The sequence below is a fragment of the Calypte anna genome, chromosome Z, assembly GCF_003957555.1.
Source record: "Calypte anna isolate BGI_N300 chromosome Z, bCalAnn1_v1.p, whole genome shotgun sequence".
Lineage (NCBI taxonomy): Eukaryota > Metazoa > Chordata > Aves > Apodiformes > Trochilidae > Calypte > Calypte anna.
The window spans coordinates 70791507-70809466 of NC_044274.1; the positions used below are offsets into that span (position 1 = coordinate 70791507).

General features: G+C 39.5%; 1 protein-coding gene across 1 annotated transcript; it reads left to right on the plus strand.

Annotated features, from left to right (window-relative positions):
• The first annotated feature begins 3277 nt into the window (after window positions 1-3277).
• POLR3G (RNA polymerase III subunit G) lies at window positions 3278-15698 on the plus strand. The gene is made up of 7 exons (XM_008492119.2): window positions 3278-3397; window positions 5351-5480; window positions 9533-9595; window positions 10272-10322; window positions 14156-14226; window positions 15071-15199; window positions 15612-15698. The coding sequence occupies exons 1-7, from the start codon at window positions 3278-3280 to the stop codon at window positions 15696-15698; spliced, it is 651 nt and encodes a 216-aa protein (XP_008490341.1).
• The last annotated feature ends 2262 nt before the right edge of the window (window positions 15699-17960 follow it).

Here is a 17960-nt window from a genome sequence, read left to right on the forward strand (position 1 = left end):
GAGCGGATCAGCCCTGAGGGGCGGATGAGGGAGAGGGGCGGCTCTGAGGGGCGAATGGAAGCGGGTGGGCTCTTAGGGGCGAGTGAGGGAGAAAGTCCTCTCTAAGGGGCGGGTGAAGAAACGGATCATCTCTGGGGGGCAGATGACGGAAGGGGAGGCTCTGAGGGGCGGATGGAAGCGGGAGGGCTCTGAGGGGCGGTGGGTGAAGGAGCGGATCAGTCCTGAGGGGTGGATAAGGGAGCGGATCTGCCCTGAGGGGCGGATGAGGGAGAGGGGCGGCTCCGAGGGGTGGATGAGAGCGGGTGGGCTCTGAGGGGCGGGTGAGGAAGTGGGTCAGCTCTGGGGGGCGGATGAGGGAGAGGGGCGGCTCTGAGGAGCGGATGGGCTCTGAGAGACGGATGGGGCAGCGGGGAGGCTGCGGCGGAGATGGATAAAGGGAGCGGATCAGCTCTGAGGGGCGTTGGGTGAAGGAGCGGATGGGAGTGGGTGTACTCTGAGGGGCAAATGAGGGAAAGGGTCCGCTCTGAGGGGTGGATGGAAGCGGGTGGGCTCTAAGGGGCGGGTGAAGGAGCGGATGGGCTCTGGGGGGTGGATAAGGGAGCGGGTGGGCTCTGAGGGGCGGCTCTAAGGAGCGGATGGGCTCTGAGGGGAGGGTGAGGGACAGGGTGGGCTTTGAGGGGTGGATAAGGGAGCGGATCAACCCTGAGGGGCGGATGAGGGAAAGGGTGGGCTCGGAAGGGTGGATAAGGGAGAGGACCAGCTCTGGGGGGCGGTGGCTGAAGTAGCAGATCGGCTCCGAGGGGTAGATGAGGGAAAGGGGCGGCTCTGAGGAGAGGATGGGATGAGTGATGGTTAAGGGAGCGGGTGAGCTCTGAGGAGGTGAGGGAGTTGTGAGGGGTCCGGGAGGCTCCGTCGGTCGGGACGTGGGTGGTAGCGTCCCCGTCTCCTGTCGTGAGAGGTCCTGTGCAGGGCGACCTGGAGGGATCGTGAGGGAAGAGGGGGAACCCCCCGGGGGTATCCGGGAGAGGGAGGGTGAAGGGGCGAGTGAGGAGCTGAAGGTGTGGATCCTCCTGATACGCCGTGGGCTTGTGGTTGTGGTGGAGAATATTGTCATCTTCTTGCCTTCGGGGGCGTAAGTTAAAAAAAAAACAAACAAAAAAAAACCAAAAAAACCCCAACCAAACCAAAAAATCAAAACGAAAAAAAAAGTAACAACAACAAAGCAAAAACCACACACACAAAAAATAACAACCCCACAAAATATTAGTCTTTCAGCCCTCTATCTGCTCATCCATCAAGGAACCGAACCCCATCGGGAGTTTGCTGAGGGAAAGGTAACGATAAGGAGAGCTCCGGGACCCCTCGCCCACTGCAACACTGTACGTAGGCTTGGAAGGACTTTTAAAAGCTTAAATCTGGAATGTGCCTTCTCATTTGTAGCGTAGGTGATGTGGAAATTCACTGGAAACGTGACAGTGCCCCAGGTACTGGATGAGGCATCCCTCCTGGCAGCCAGGACACTGTTTGGGGTGGTATCTTGGTGACCTGGTTATACATCTCCGTCTTTTAACTTCGTGGTTTCCCCAGTCATCTGTCACTGTCAAGTTTATGGTGAATTTAAAAAAAATAAATAAATCACCGTTTTCAGCAAAACTGCGTAGCTGAAATTCTGCTACTTTTAAAGCTCGTTACTTATCAGACCAGTGTACAATTTCATGAGAATAGTGCCAAGACTTAAACTTTAAAGCAGCATTTTAAAATCTAACTTTTATAATGCAAACAGCATGGCTGTCCTTGCTGTATATCTCCCTTAACATTTTTCATTGTTTGTTTATTTTTGGTTGGTTGACTTTTTTCAAATCTAGATAACAGAATAGCTAATATTGTGGGCTTTACTGTATCTTTTATCTTTCTTCATTCTGCCAGGCTCTTATCTTGCTCTTCATCCTGTTTTCAAACACCTTTGCTCTTTTTTTTTTTTTTTTTTTTTTTTTTAGTGATGTGGAAACACACAATATGTTATATTTTACCCAAGCAGAGCTTACTCCTGTTGAAAATAATGTATGGCTATACTTGCATTAACCTGTTTTTCAATAACAACAGAAAGGCCATTGCTTCCATTTGAGGGTATCTTAAAATTAAGTGTGAATTTCTTTGCTCCTAATAATAATTCTGTTGTAGATTCCTTGTTATTTTAGACAAGACTATGAGAAGCTGTAGATATGGTGCTGTTTCTTATTTCCTGTTTTGGGTTTGTGATCTCACCCACACAATAATGGTGGGAATTGTGATGACACAGTTACAGCAGTCACTCCGGAACAGTTCTTATAAAGCAGAGTGCAATATATTGACCTTGCAATTAATGGGAAACAGCACATGATATTTCTGGGCTGGGGACCTGAATTGATATTTATGTGGTCTTGGGGAGCAAGCAGTAGCACGTTGCTTCAGGCAAGCTTCTCTTGGGTCCCATTTCTTTACATCTTCCCCCGAAAATACTTATTTCTCATATTTTGCTTTCCTTGCATGGGTTTTACAGTCCTGAAATGGAGATTGGCCTCATGGTGAAGCTGGTGAGATGTGACTCTAAATGTAGTTCTGCAGGCTTGTTTTCTTTTGCATCCTTGGTGAAATATTTTCAGTTAGAAACAAGCTCCTTCTGTTCAGCAGTTTGCCTGTAGATGTGCTGGAGTGGAGCAGAGAGAGCTTTTGTGAAGTCATTTGATGATTTTACCTCAAACCTCTTTGCTTTTTGGCTCTAACAATACCCAAAGCTTGTGAAAAAGAGTAGAGGAGAAAAAATAATCTGAATGGGTGAAGAAGCCATGTGTGACAAACACAAACTGGTTTTTGGAGAATAATTCCAAAACTGCACAATATATGCACAGAAAGTCAAAGTGCCTAAGTTCTTTGGTTTTCTTTTTTTTTTCTTATTTCTGGTTCTTCTATCCTGATTGAACTCAAGTCAGTGTACCTAAGGTTTTGAAGAAGACATTTAAGAACTCCTAGGTTAGGAGATAATTTCAGGCATGCAGAGGTGGCTAGCAGAAATGAGGGAATGGAGGTGTATTTCATCTTGTACCAAATTTATCATATTTTCTTTACCACTCACCCAAGGTGGGTATCAAAGTCATCTTTAAAAATAATTTTGAAGGTGGCTTTAAAATTGCTGTAATCTTTTTTTAGACGTTAATTTCACAGGAAATACATGCATGTGTTTGATACAAGTAACAAAAGTAAATAATTAAAAATCTGTAATGTTTTTAGTTAACTCCAGATGGCTGGATCAGGCAGAGGGAGAGGACGTGCAGCATTTACCTTCAATGTGGAGGCAATTGGCTTTACAAAAGGTGCAGCTTTGCCTGATGTCATGTGTAAACCTCCACCACCCTTTCCTGTAAGTACTGCAGGTACCTTAGGACACACTCTCTGCATTCAGATAAAGACTGCTCATTGTTGTGTTTTAGATAATGTAATGAAATACAACAACCCTAAGCAATTTATGTAAATTTGCAAGCATTTAATGTAAACAGTTGGTTTTTTTTCTCACTGTGACTTCAAATCCATTTGGTAACTGCTCTGTCCCCTCGTTAACTAGATTGTTGCAAGGTGTGTGTTCATTAAAGCCCTCATCATGATTTGGTTTTGCAGACATCACAGTAATGGGAACACTGGATATCTGCATTTGTCTGAAATGAAGTTAGGCTTTGAAGGTGTGAATAGATTTGCTGACTTCAGAGACTGACATAAAACATAAAAAATTTATGAAGATTTCTCGTGTACGTCAGTAGCCAAAATTGAAAGAAGTTTGAAAATGACTGAAAGGTATCATGTATAATTGAGGAAACTTACTTACATTTGGCATTTGGGATGCGTTTTAAAATACAAGAGGAGCAAGAAAACAATTTCTGTTTGAGTTTTGCTGTGCAGGGAAACTTGGAGAATTTTGAGGTAGTCTTAAAATGCTGAAGTTTTAGATAAGAGGATTTCCTAGTTATGTCAACAGTTTGGTCAAGGTGCATGAAATTTTTCTTAATCTCACATGTTATGATACAGAACTTGAAAGTTTGGCACATAATTGGTGCTACACTGGGATTTCTCTGGATAGTTCTACAGAAAGTTTTGATTTACTGAACCAGATGTTATATATGCTCTTAGTCTACCTTTATAACTAAGTTGTGTTATGCCATTGATTCTCAGACATTTGTAACTTCCTAATGTCAGTGTTGCAGCCTGCTTGATAGCACAAGAGAACTGAATTCTGTGTGAACTGTAGCTTCTGCAGATACAGTCAGCAGTGGATCATGTAGGAGAATTACTAGCCCTGGGATACCTAATGTATTCCACAGAGAACTAAAGGTGCTTTCCTTCTGATCTGAGCAAGGTTCAGCTTTTTCAGGGCAAAAAGTGTCATTTAAAAAAAATCAAAGTTAACCCAGTTTATATTGATAACAATTTCAAGAGTTAGATTTTAGGATTAGGCAGTGAGGAAAAAGATATTGCAGTTACTGACTGACTTACACTGAAGTTATTTTAAGCAGTGAATTTGTTGCTGTTATGAATTCCTAATAGCCACTTCTTGAGTTCTTATGAATTTCCTGTAAATGCAATTAGAGACCCAGTTAAGGAACATCAGCCTACCAACAGCAACATTAGTGATGTAAAATGTTGGCTAGCTAGCATATTGCTGGGAGCAATAAGTACCTTTCATGACCCATCTCTGTGACTTTGTACTTGGCAACCTGCCACCCAGGTACTGAACAAGGATTAATTCTATTAATTCTGTCTCTAGTTCTAGTTTTCTGTTTATTTCAAAAACTGATTTTTCTTATTTATCTTTCCCAATTTCAAGATTCATAGCTCTGACTTCCTTCCCCCCTCCGAAAAAAAAAAAAAAATTCAAACCTTAATTTGAGTTGACAGAAACTGAATTGTTTGAGGGTTCTGTGAAAATACAACCTGTGTCTGTGACACTTGTCATGGAAAAGGTGTCCATGTTACTCAGAGTAATCATATTTAATGTAGTTTCAGCAGTGCTGTAGAAGGCGTCAAGGCCAGCAATGCTCTGACTGAAGAGAGGAGCAATGGTTACTAAGTTAGGCTGGTGTGAAAAACTGCTTTTGGCAATTAAGAGCTTCACCTGGCTATGAATATTTCATAGTGCCATTACTTTTTCCTCTCTTGAGTGATTGATACTTTTTTTCAGATAGATGCAGTGAAGTCATAAAAGGTGTAAACTTAATTGTAAACATGGTTTTGTATGTCCGAATGCAATGTAGTTGCAAAGTAGCATGATGCATAGTTTTGATGGATGTTAAGACCTTGCAAATAATAAACATGATTTGTACAGAGTACAGACAATAAACCAGTGCCTCTGAAAACAGGAGAAGATGAAGATTACATGTTGGCCTTAAAACAAGATCTTAGAGGAGCTATGAAAAAAATGCCATATTTTTTGGCAGTAGAAGAAGATCGTGAAGGTTTGTTCATGTGCTTTTTATTTTTACTTATATCTTCAGTACCTATTATTTTGTGAAGAATGATGTAGTGAAACGCATATTTCAAGGTGGATTTCATACTGGTAATGAGGAATAAAAATCAGCATTTTTCTGCTTTAACACTTCCTGAATTAGATCACGCCTACAGGTATGAGGAAAACAATTGCTGTGTGAAAAAGAGAGGTATCAAACATCTATTTCACTTGTTATACCTTAAGAAACATTTAAACCAACTATATGAAGTCTTAGCCAATGCAATAGGCATTTCTACTTGTTATAATACCCAAAAATTTTGTATCAAAGCAAAAAATCTGTAATAAGTAATGTTGCTGAAATTCAGCTTCTATTTTAATTGTTTAAATACATATTTAAATAATAATGTTAAATTTAATAGCTGGACATTCTAAAAGGTTTCTTTTCCCTTAAGTCTATTCAGGAAAGGTTGGTAAGTATTACTGACAAGTCACCTGAAATATGAAGCTTAAGATGAGGATAAGTGATTTACTGAGGGTTTACTATAAACAGAGCTGGATTAGAAGCCAAAGCTTAATCTTACTCTACCTGACTTTAGAATTTGTTTTGCTTATATATAACTAAAAATTAGTCACTTCACTGTTGTTTGATAACAATAAATGCTCTGCTACACTTGACATAGTCCTACATAATGATATGGTTGAAATCTAAGCTTCCTGATCAGAAAAGTGAGGTGATGGGAAAGAAGGGAAGGGAATCAAAACAGGAAGATTTTAATGTCTGTTTACCTTGCAGTGGGGGTATTGTAAATCTGGCAGCCACAGGAGGTTATCACTATGAGGAGTGCTTCTTTTTGAATGTTTTTTTCCTAGTCCTGTCATCCTCCTGAGTGCCTATTCTGAGTAGTAAAAATGGCAAGTGCTCTTAGAGTAAAATAGGATGTACAATGTGTTAGGAAATGCTGTGTGTCAGACCCTAGGCCCAGGCAGTGCAATAGGCAGTTGCTAAAAAGCCTTATAAAAATGCTTATGGAATCCAGGGTTGCCAATCCAGGGTTTTCTCATGCTGATTTTGAATAGTGAGAGCTGACTTGAAATCTAAAACGTGAGGTTTTATTTGTACCTCAAAACCATCAGATTGTGGTGAATATATGACTGAATAGTCACAGTGTTGATGTTTGAATTTTTTTGCAATTTTTGCTCATGGTGAAGTGGTGAATTCCAGCTGTTGTTGAGACTGTGTGCATTTTTCTTTGTATCTTTATGATTTTGAATGTGATTAACACACCTTACTGATTGTTCACTTGTTCTTGTACAAAAGCACAGTTTAAAAGGGAGCAGCACTCCACAGTGTGGGCTGTGAGCACACTGCCAACCAGATGGTGTGGCTCACTAAAGGCAGAATATTTCCTCTGAGCTGTATCTGGAGTTCAGCAGTCATTGGGATGCAGCAGGCAGCTGTAGAGCAGTACAAGCACAAGCCAGAGTGGACCCTGATGGTGCAGCCAGGTAAAACCTTGGTTATGAGGCAAAGAGAACAGTTCTGATCTTCATTTCTAGATCTCATTATGGTGGCAGAAGAATTCCAATTCACTCTTCTATCATGTTTCCTCTGTCCTCTTCTGAGTAAACAAATTCCAGTCTCTTTGGATTCTCATGTGACTAGAGGCTTGCTATGCCCTTGATCTTTGTCAGGCTTGAAGTTTGCAGGTTCTGTCTGCGGCACAAAAAAGGGAAACTACAGGTTCCTGAAAGGCTGTCACTTCTGAGGAACCAGCCACTGTATGAAAACATACTATCTTTCTTTTCTCCTTTTTACCCACCTGATCATTTTTACAGTTCGTCTCAAAATCTTCATTGTTTCTGCAGTCTTCTTTTTGAGGTGGAGTGTGTCTCTTTCTGTTTCTGACTCTGCTCCTTAATAGAACCGCCAGCTTTAAAGGCTGATTTTCTACAAAAATTTTCATTTGCAGGGTAGCCAGCCACTCTATAGACTCAAATCATGCTTCAGATGTTCTCATCATCTCCCTGAGAATAAATTGGCAAACTGGGGTAACTTTGTGCTTTACTTTTAGTTGTACAAAAATGCCTAATTTGAGGGGTGGAATTTGCTTTCATTTCAGCCACAGTCTGCAGCTGTGTCTGGGACTGCATCATGTGGCAGAAGCACCCTAGCTTTAAGAAAACCACCTTCTTCCCCCAGGGTAGATTATTTTTTACTGATCTTTTCTGTTACCTGGTTTACAGCCCTTTTCCTCTCCTGTATGTCCTCAAAACACATTAGGAATGAGAAAGAGGTAGGGAGGGGGACTGTGAGCAGGACTTCTTAAATTGGCTTTGATACAATTGCAAATGGATTGTTTGAGACTCTCAGCACAACATCTATGAGCCAAATGTTCCTTTGAAGTGTGAGAAAGGAAGCATCTTAATTAATTAGGGTATAGCTATCTGTCTTTCTTTCATCATTCAGGTACCAATGAAAGCCACATCTAATGGTACCTGGCCATTTTGATGCATTAGTGTGCTATATAGAATAAATTTTTATCATTCATTTCAGCACTCATTTTGAGTGAGTGAGTAGCAGGCCTGATCTATTCTCTTTATGACTTCACAGAGTCCTCTCTGCACAAGCTGTGAATCATACAGATTTTCCCTATATGTGCATCTGCTCTGTCACCTTGGCAGTGGTTTGGAATTAATTCATTAGCTGTGACTGGGGAGAGTCTCCCTAATGCATTGTTTTTTCCTGATGGCATCAGCAATTAGTTCTTCAGTGAAGAGCCTCATGCTGAAATCAAAACAGTTTCTTTCTCTGTGCTGAGTTTCCTACAGCATCTGTGAAGCCCCTCCACATTAATGGCCCCGTGAGACAGTGTTGTTTTAAACCAAGCTCTTTGTTACACAGTTCTAAGTAGGTTCTCTGATCACCCTCATCATAACTAAGTTCAAAGCTGAGCTTAATTTCTGATGTCTTCCTTTCCCCTTCCTTTCCCCTGGTGAGTATGATAGAAGTCTTTGACTCTGAAGGTCACATTCTGTCTTTGTTAATTTTTTTTTTTTTTTTTTTTTTTTCAATACCCACAAAAAATTACCCTGTTTGGGTAATGAGTAATTAATGCAATCAGAATCAGTAGTTTTTTCATTAAGTGAGTTTTGCAGTTAGTCATGGCAATTTGGTAAGAAAAAATGGGACTGGTTTAAAAATACTGAAGTATTCATTCATATTGCTTTTGTCATTAAAAGGCTGTACAGGAAGGTGGGTTTTTTTCAGTATATATTGATGTATTTGTAACTACTCTGTTATTTACACTTTATTTCTCAGTGTAGTTCTTATTCCTGTGAAGAAGTTAAATAGACTAAAATATGCTGCTGCTGTTGAGGGCACAACTCTGTTATGTTCAAAGCTCTGCCATTGCAAAAAATATATAAAGCTTTGGGAGATGATCATCATCAGTCTGAGACATGGCCTTTGGAGACCTGGGATTCCCAGATTATGCTTTTTGATTAGCCCAGTGGTGATAAATGACACTGTCTGGTTTTGAAGCAAAGGTTTGGTTGTGAGACCGTTGAAGAGTAGAAGAGTTGGCATTCATTGATGTTTCAGCATAGATTCCCTGACTTTATTTGCAGTTCTTTTCATATATTTCAAGGGTAAAAAGTACAGATTACAATAATAACGTTGTAATTCTTAATAAATAAGATTGGATTTTATAAAAATTGTTACACATAATGAAATGTTTAAGGTTATATCTTTTAAGGTTTGTTTGAAATGAGACACTTCAAAAATTAAAAGCAATAATGTGGGGTTTTTTGCTTGGGGGGGGGGATATAGAATTCAGGTCTGCAAGTACTGAGCTAATTATTAGTCCTGTGAATTACAGTGAGAACTACTCAAAGAAGGGACATTGAACTGTTTGTTAAGTGTTTGACAACAGTACAAGGGAGTGTTAAATATGGGAGAAAAAAAGACATATATGTTTAGTTACAGAAAAATATCAAGGACAGTGTCTGAATTACCTTTTCAAGTGATTGGATCAAATAACTTTATGTCCTTCTCTGTAGTAATTGAGAGGTACAGTAAAAAGTACCACGACAGTGAAAAGGAGCATGCAACATGGACCCCAGGTAATACCTGAGAAGCTAATTCTGTATCAACCTGTGAAATGTTCTGCTCTTTTGAATGTTTGATTCATTATTTTTTCAAGGAGTACAAAAGTATGAAAATCCCTTTCATGTTTCCAGGTCAAGTTGAAGTATTGTTTTGTAAAAAAAAAAAAAAAAAAAAATCTGATTTTATTTATTTACTCAGTTGAAAAAACTGATTGGCACAAAAAAATTTGCAAGCTTTATGTCTTACTTTAGCTTTTCTTCCTCCTTAACTTGCCAGGCAGATCCCAGTTTTGAACTGGGATCAAACATCAATGTTAATAAAAATAACCCAACCTGATGTCTCAGTCACAGGTTTATAATGTGTTAAACTTCCACAACTGTATCTGCAAAGCTCATTACTGCAAACTTAATTACAGAATGTAAATTGAAGAGCTTGTGAGCCACTGGAAGGGCTGAACTTTGCCTCTTTGGGGAAGATGCCAGTTTTCATTAAGTGGATGAAAGACCAGTCCTCACTCAAATTCCTCAGTTTAAAGTAGAGCTGGAATTCCATAAAATTCTGTGCTAAAACACCTGGGCATGCATGTAAATCAGCTCAAGCACAGGGGCCTCTGTCTTCTCTTGGTGGATGACAGGAAGAGGATTACTTCTGTAAATCATCATTCATTGATTAAAGCTATTTTCTGTACAGATTGGAGAAGACTCCCAAGAGAGATGAAGCCAAAGAAAAAGACCAAAAAAGGTAATTTTAAGAAGAATTTAGTGCACATTAATTGAGTGATAGAATATACACCAGAGCTGGTTAGAGAAAAAAAAAGTGGTAGAAATATTAATTAATCTGAATAATCACAGCTTTTGGCAGATTTTTTCTGAATAATTTACTAATCTGCCTGTCTTTTGTGGTTTTTGCTTTGCTTCTGTAGGAACTTCTTCCTTTCATTCCTTTCTGATGGGATATTAACATTTGAGATACATAACTGAAAAAAATAAAACAAAAAACACAAAATTTTTTGTTCTGAAAGTTTCTGTCTTTAGTCATCACTCACACTCTTGTATAAGTGAATAGCTGGCTGTTCAGCCGTTTTCCTTCATGATCTGGGTTTCTTAATTCTCCTGTTTATAATTTGGTTGACTTTTGCATTTTTTAAGCTTTCCATATGGGACTCAGTGTAGGTTATTTTCTGTTTTCCCTAGTTTTACCTTTATTTTTTGTTTATTTTCAGCTTTCTTCTGCAGAATTGTGAACCAGATCCTTCAACAGCAGTTGGAGCTGGTATTGGTTGTTCTTACAGGAAAAAACTTTTATATTAAACAAGATCCTACATGTATTTGTTTTTCCAAGTGTCTTCTAGTATGCATGACTGTTATTTTAAGTTCTTTGTCTGTTGCTCTGTTGATGTGAAATAACAGTTGGCTTCCTGTACCTAGCTGTCTAGTATATTTAATTTTTTATTTTCTTGTTCTCTTTGTCCAAGTCCTTCACATGTCTTTTTTCAGTTCAAGGATAAAATACAAAACCAAAAGGGAATGTGCAGCAGTCATGTAACTGGCTCAGCTGGAAGCTTTGTTGCTTTATTTCTTTTTAATAGTGTAATTGAGAAGCATGGTATTACAAGCAGACTGCAAGACTTAACTGAAAATTAAATATTTACTAATATATCTAAAGAAGAAGCCAGTACATACCTACTTTAAAAAAAAAAAAAAAATAAAAAATAGTTAAAAAATAACTGTTTGGCTTTTATAAGCCAATATGCAATAATTAGCTCTCCAAGATCCAATGAATTGATAAATGCTGATTTATTATTATCTGTAACACTAAAAGAGAACCACTGCTCATTGTGGGGGATTTTACCACTTTTGTACCAGTTTTTCTATTTGCTCTCAGAGGTGCATTTTCTTAGAGAATCTTGACAGTAAGGATCATCTGACCTTCAGAATTTGATTGGATAAAAACATAATCTGTCCTTCTGAAGGCAAAAATGACATTTTTGGAATCTTGGTTATAAAAAAGTCATAGAAAGTCTTATGACCCAGTAGGTTTGTAAGCAGCTAACACTTTAGGCTTTTTGATACATATCTTTGTATTTTGAGAACATCCATCTTGGGTGACACTTTATATCATGTGCAACAGAGGTGAAGGAGTCAAGAAAAATCTTCCCCGACATTCAAATGGGGAAGAAATCATAGATTTCAGGAGTGGTTTGGGGATCACTACACTGTTGAATGTACAGGGATTCCTTCACTTTTACACACCTCTCCCTCCCCTTTTCTGTTTTCTCTGGATGTTTTGACCCAAGATCTGACAATCTGCCTCCTTAGTGAGAAAACCTGGGGTGGAATTCCACACCTTTCCAGCACTTCCCCTGGGTTATAGAATCATAGAATTGGAAGGGACCTCAGAGATCATCAAGTCCAACCCTTGATCCACTCCCGCTGCAGTTCCCAGCCCATGGCACTCAGTGCCACATCCAGTCTCTTTTTAAATATCTCCAGTCATGGAGAGTCCACTACTTCCCTGGGCAGCCCATTCCAATGCCTGATCACCCTCTCCATAAAGAAATTCTTTCTAATCTCCAGCCTAAACCTCTCCTGGCACAACTTGAGACCTTTTGTGCCCTCTTGTCTTGCTGAGAGTTGCCTGGGAAAAGAGCCCAACCCCCCCCTGGCTCCAACCTCCTTTCAGGGAGTTGGAGAGAGTGATGAGGTCTCCCCTGAGCCTCCTCTTCTTCAGCCTGAACAGCCCCAGCTCCCTCAGTCCTTCCTCACAGGACTTGTGCTGGATCCCTTCACAGCCTCCTTGCTCTTCTCTGGACCTGCTCCAGCACCTCAATCTCCTTCCTGAACTGAGAGTCCCAGAACTGGACACAGTACCATGATATCCTAGATAACAGCAGTGCCTGCCAAAAACCCAACCCCATTGAGGGGATTCAACTCTTGCAGGCCAGCTATGTGCTGTATAACCAGATGTGTGCACTTAGGCCCTGCATGAAGAGGTATTTGGAAATATTACTGTATTCCATCTCAGAGCTACATGGATGTAAGAAGCTATTTTTGCTGGAAGTTCTACTAATGATGGGTCCTCTGTCTCAGAGATGCCCATCATTTAAGGGAAGGTTTTGCATATGTTTTCATTTCCAGGCTCTAAAAGCCTGCAGGGGTTTGTGCAGAGATGGTGATTTTGCACTTACCACTTGTTTTCCTCAGAAGCCTACTTCATTCTGGATGTGTTTGCTTGGACACTGTTTGTGTTACATATTACCAAGCAGCTTGACTCCCCTTGGCTCTCTGCAGTGCTTTTGCCCTGTAATCTCTTCCTAGGCAAAACACTGAAATGAGTTGGATGTTATTGAGGACATGCTTTTGACCCAACACACTTGTCCTTAGCAGCTCTTAGTTTCTGCTTACTTAAGTATTCAGCCAGATGAAATAAAAAAACCACAGTGGGTTACTACCTGTTCCAGAAAGGACATCCCTTCCATAAATGCATACTTTTTCTTTTTCTTGCCACTTTGTGCAGCCCAGGGTAAAAAAAGGTGCCAGTAACATCAGCTAGCCTGCCTGAAGCTGCCTGTCCTTCAGAAGCTGTGTAGCCACACCAATATGGCCCTTGGCTTGGGCAGTTTCACCCTGCTGAGAGGAGTTAATCTGTGTTAGATAGAGCCCCATCCTCTGAGCTTTAGGAGACGGTGCTGAAATAGCAGGAGAGCTGAAAGTGAGTTCCATTGTGGAGAGGGGGATGGCTCACAGAGCTCTTTAAATGCTTTAACATCTCTTGCTCTGGAGATCTTTGTTCTCATCTACTGGTCAAACTGCACTCCTGGATCTGAGGCCAACCATAGATGAGGGTGCTGGAATTCAGGTTGAAGAATTACTTAAAGTAATTATCAAATTATTTTGAATTTACTGAAGAACAATAAATTGAGGTCGAAGAGTAATATATAACGTGGGGTGTATGGAATGCCATTTTTCACCTTTGCTCCACCACATAATTAGGCAGCATAATGAAGATGGATTGTAGGGAGTAATTTGATAAAGATTGTGTTCACCAGGCAGGGCACTAGGTGGAAATGTGCACTGTGGACTTATCAGATCAGAGTGAGCTGTGTTCCAAAAGCCATCTAGCTGCAGGAACTGTGCCTACTATGTTAGAGCCAATAAACCCTGTTGTCTGCCTTTTTAAATCTATCTGAAGGACCCAACTGTCATCAGTGTGTTGCAGAAATTAGTAACATTCATGAGTTTTTGCCTTTTCAGCATAACTGAGATTTTTTAATGGTTTCTTAACATATTGAGAGTAAGTGCATGAAAAAAATTTAAAAAGCTGAACATCATATTTTGGCAAAACCTTTAGTCAGCCATTCATTCAAAGTAAGTTTCAGACTAGCCCAGTAAGCATCTTTTATATAAACTGGGTATTTTCACCTCCTCAAAATCTAAGGTAATTTTAATGCAGACCGTATGGGATTTCCACGGCATTCTCAAGAGGAAGTAAAAGATGAGAATTTGTCTTCTTCCATTAAAAAAATTCTTCCTATTAAAAAAACCCCAAACTAATAGTGATGTATTTTATTTCAGCAGGTGCAAAACCAAAAAAGGCAAAAATCCTTGAGTCTGAAAGTAATCTGGATGTGTTGAAAAAAATTGAGGTAAGTTGTACATCCATCCTTCTAAATTGTACAGTGGGGAAAACAAAAACCTTTAGTGTTTTGCTTGATACAGTGGAATAACCAAAGCAGATTTTTTTCTGGCCTTGTCTTGTTACTCTGGCAGACAGCTGTTGTGCTTTGCTGTCACAAGGGAGGGATAAAGGTAGAGTCTAGCTGTGGAGAAGCTATTTTCTTTGCTCCTGTTTGACCATGAACACAACAACCAGTTGTTCCTCACTGGGTAGCAACATGGCCTGACTGTGAACTGTAGAGCTACTATTAGTTTATTGAGGGAGGAACTGGTGCCAGAGCTTTCAGATCTGCTGCTGTTTTACTAACCTAGTGACAACAGAAATGAAACAGTAAGTTGAGAGGTAACAAACAGGAACAGAAATTTAAAAGGAGAGTGACCAGGGTTTTGGAGGTGACTGCCCACAGTGGGGGAGTGGGAAATTAGAAGGGGAAAGAGCCTTGTACTTTTTGTCTTGGTGATCAGTCAGGTTTTTGGTGCAGATAGGTTATTATATAGAGTGCATGGTACTGCATTATCAAGTGGGACTTGGTCTTCTACTGTCAGTTATTTAACAGTGGATGATAAAGGGAAACCATCATCTTGATTTAATACTCAAGACATACTTTTTTAGACCACGTCTGATGGCTAATGCTTGGTCGAGTAATTCTGTTTGAAATTCTTGAGCTTCACACCACGTTTTGTTGAGCAAAAATGTGCACAGCATTTTTATGTTGTCTTGCTATTAACATCAGTGCAACACTTTGGTAGCATAGAGGATATGCTGGTGCTGTAACATAGAATTACCTTGTAAAGGAGATTGCCTTGTGACAGGAGTTGGAGAAGAAGGATGATGAAGAAGAAAAATCAGAAGATGAGAAAGACAAAAAGAAAGACAAAGAAGGTGAAGATGATGAAGAAGCAGAAGAACCAGAGGAGTATGATGAAGAGGAGCATGAAGAGGTATAGTGTTAACTTTCCTGTTTACACAAAGTCAAACCCCACTCATGGAGCAGTATGTTGTTTGTCTGTTAGCCAAAGAAATGTCCATAGCTTAATTTATTTTTTTTTTTGCCTGTGCTACATTGTGTTGCAGTTCAGTCTTTCAGACTTCTTACTGCCAAGGAGCTTTGAAAAAATATGTTGCAAGCAGGAATTTTTTCCTGCAATAATCAGTGTATACGATGATTCATTACTAAAACATTGATGCCTCCTCTGCCACAGATAACAAAACTTCATTACAGTATTTTCCTTTCTAGAGAAATAAGAAAAAACACATATTACAACTTCAAAACAGTGGTTCTCAAGTGGTTTAAAACATGTTTCAAACCTCATCTCTTTCAGATACAGTGATTTTTTTTTTCGTCTTGTTTAGGAAAATGACTACATTTCTTCATATTTTGAAGATGGAGATGACTTTGGTGCTGGTAGTGATGACAACATGGATGAAGCAACTTACTAGCTATTACTGATAGGTGGTACACTGCTCAAGCCTTACACTACTTGAAGTAGAACTCTGGAGGTAGGCTGGGTATCAACAGAACTAATGCATTAGATCTGTTGGTTTGAAGTATGCTCTCCAAAAAAGGCACCAAACAACATTTTTTTTCCAATTGTACTGTTTGCTGTAAAACAGGAGCTGAGATCCTTTGTTTTGTTCTTTTGCCACATTTTCTGCAGGCATGCACCTTTTTAAGGGTCTCTGGAATGTCTACTGATGGAGCAAGCTATATGCCATTGTGTTGCCTCTGCACAGAAAAAGAATGTATGCATTTCAGTCAAAGTTGTGCCTAAGCATTTGCACTAGTCAGTCCTTTGCTTTAGCAGTCAGACCTTGAAAACAGTGAAATTCTTGGTGACTGCAGCAAAAAAGAGATACAGCCTTTGTGGACATGAGCTGCTTGTACTTGGCAGCTGACTTCTCTGAATGAATCTATGTGACTCCTGAAATCAGGTGACAAAATTGACCACTAAGCACTTTAATATAAAATGACTTGAAATATGGACAAACATAATGAGAGTATTTTAAATCACTATTATTCTTGTTATTTTTGTGAGAAGAGACTGTAATCTTTAGGATGTTACATTACCTTTATGAATCAGTGTAGTAATTAGGGGTCATTTAATTTAGGTAAAAATACATGGCAGAATCTGAGATTAGGAAATTAAGGATTCCTAGTTTTCATCAGTGGTGCACAGATTACTGATGAGAATTTCAAATCCTTTTGCCTCAGTTTCCCTGACTCTTAAGGTGATAATAACTTTGCTACCTCACAGAGCTGTTGAGATGGCAGGTGACAGCTACCTGTATAATTCTTATTGCATTTATTTATTTTCCTGCAGAACAAACAAGACAGAAACTTAACCAACAACAAATCAAAACAAGAACCAAAACCACAAAAGTAGGAAAAGAAGTGATGAGGGGTTTTGATGCATGCAGTGTTAATTAGGAAAACAAGATTTCTGAGAATTCCAACAAGATTTCTGAATTTCAGCACAGAGTGTTTGGAGGCATTGATTTTACTCAAGAAACCAACAGCCTAAATGTGACAGTTACTCCTGAGATTAGAAATTTAAGGAAATGAGGGAGCATTCTCTGTCCCCCATTCTCTGTGCTTTGATGCTACAAAGTATTATTGATCAGTCTTTTATATTACTACTGATCAGGGTTATTTTGGTGGTTTTTTGGTTGGTTTGTTTTTTTTTTTTCACTTTTTAAAAACATTACATTCCTGGTAACTAGGGCTGTTACCAGATCTAATGAAAGAAGAGTTTTAAAACTAAACCAATTCTTTTATCAGCAGAAAGAAGCATGGAAGTTTTCTTTGAAAGTTTGGCTTTTTGCCAAGCCATACTTTACCTCACTGCTGACTGGAAAACAGTGCTCCCATTATTCCACCAACTTCTGTGTGCAGTAATAATGTGTTCCTTAGGGTGTAGCTTTCAAGTGTTCTGATAAAATACATATTGGATGTAAAGGCAATGAAACTAAAATGCTATGCAGGTCACACCTCAGAGGTATACCAATTTTATTTTAAACTGTTTCTATCTATACAAATCATGTTTAATAAAACATTCTGCTGCATTGCATAGGAAATGTATTCTGTCAGATCATTTTATTTGAACATCACACATGGCCAGCAGTAACTTCTTGAACAGCAGTGCTTATTTCTGAGACGTGATATACATGAGAAAGACAGAAGATGTTGTAAACAAGGTAAGCATGTTGAAAATTAAATTTGCCTGAAGTGTAACAAGTATTATCTTCTATGAACTGTTACCCTCCATGCAAGAAAAACAGTGAGATTCCTTGCCTCTCACACAAGGAATGCAATTAGATGGCTTTTGACAAAGACAGAAGGAATTAACACTGGAAAAGCATTACTGCTTGAGTTAGTTTGGTCATAGGCTGTATCTTCCCTGAACAGGTACAGTACCTTCTTTTGTAGCAGATATTAATTATTGGGGATCAGTAACTTTCTTCATTCACCACACTGCTAATGGGAGAGACAACTGCCTCCCTGCTGCATTGTTGTTAGTCTGGCAGAAATTGGGTCTCTGAGACTTTGAAAAGGTGAACTATGGTCACCTCTGTCCTCCAGAGGGAACCACAGAGTCCTGGGGTGAACCCTCTTGGACTAGTTTGACAATGGCCATTAAAGCCAACAATTAGCAACACAGAGTTTTGCATAGAGCTGTGTGCCAAGGCACTTCTGAAATGAGG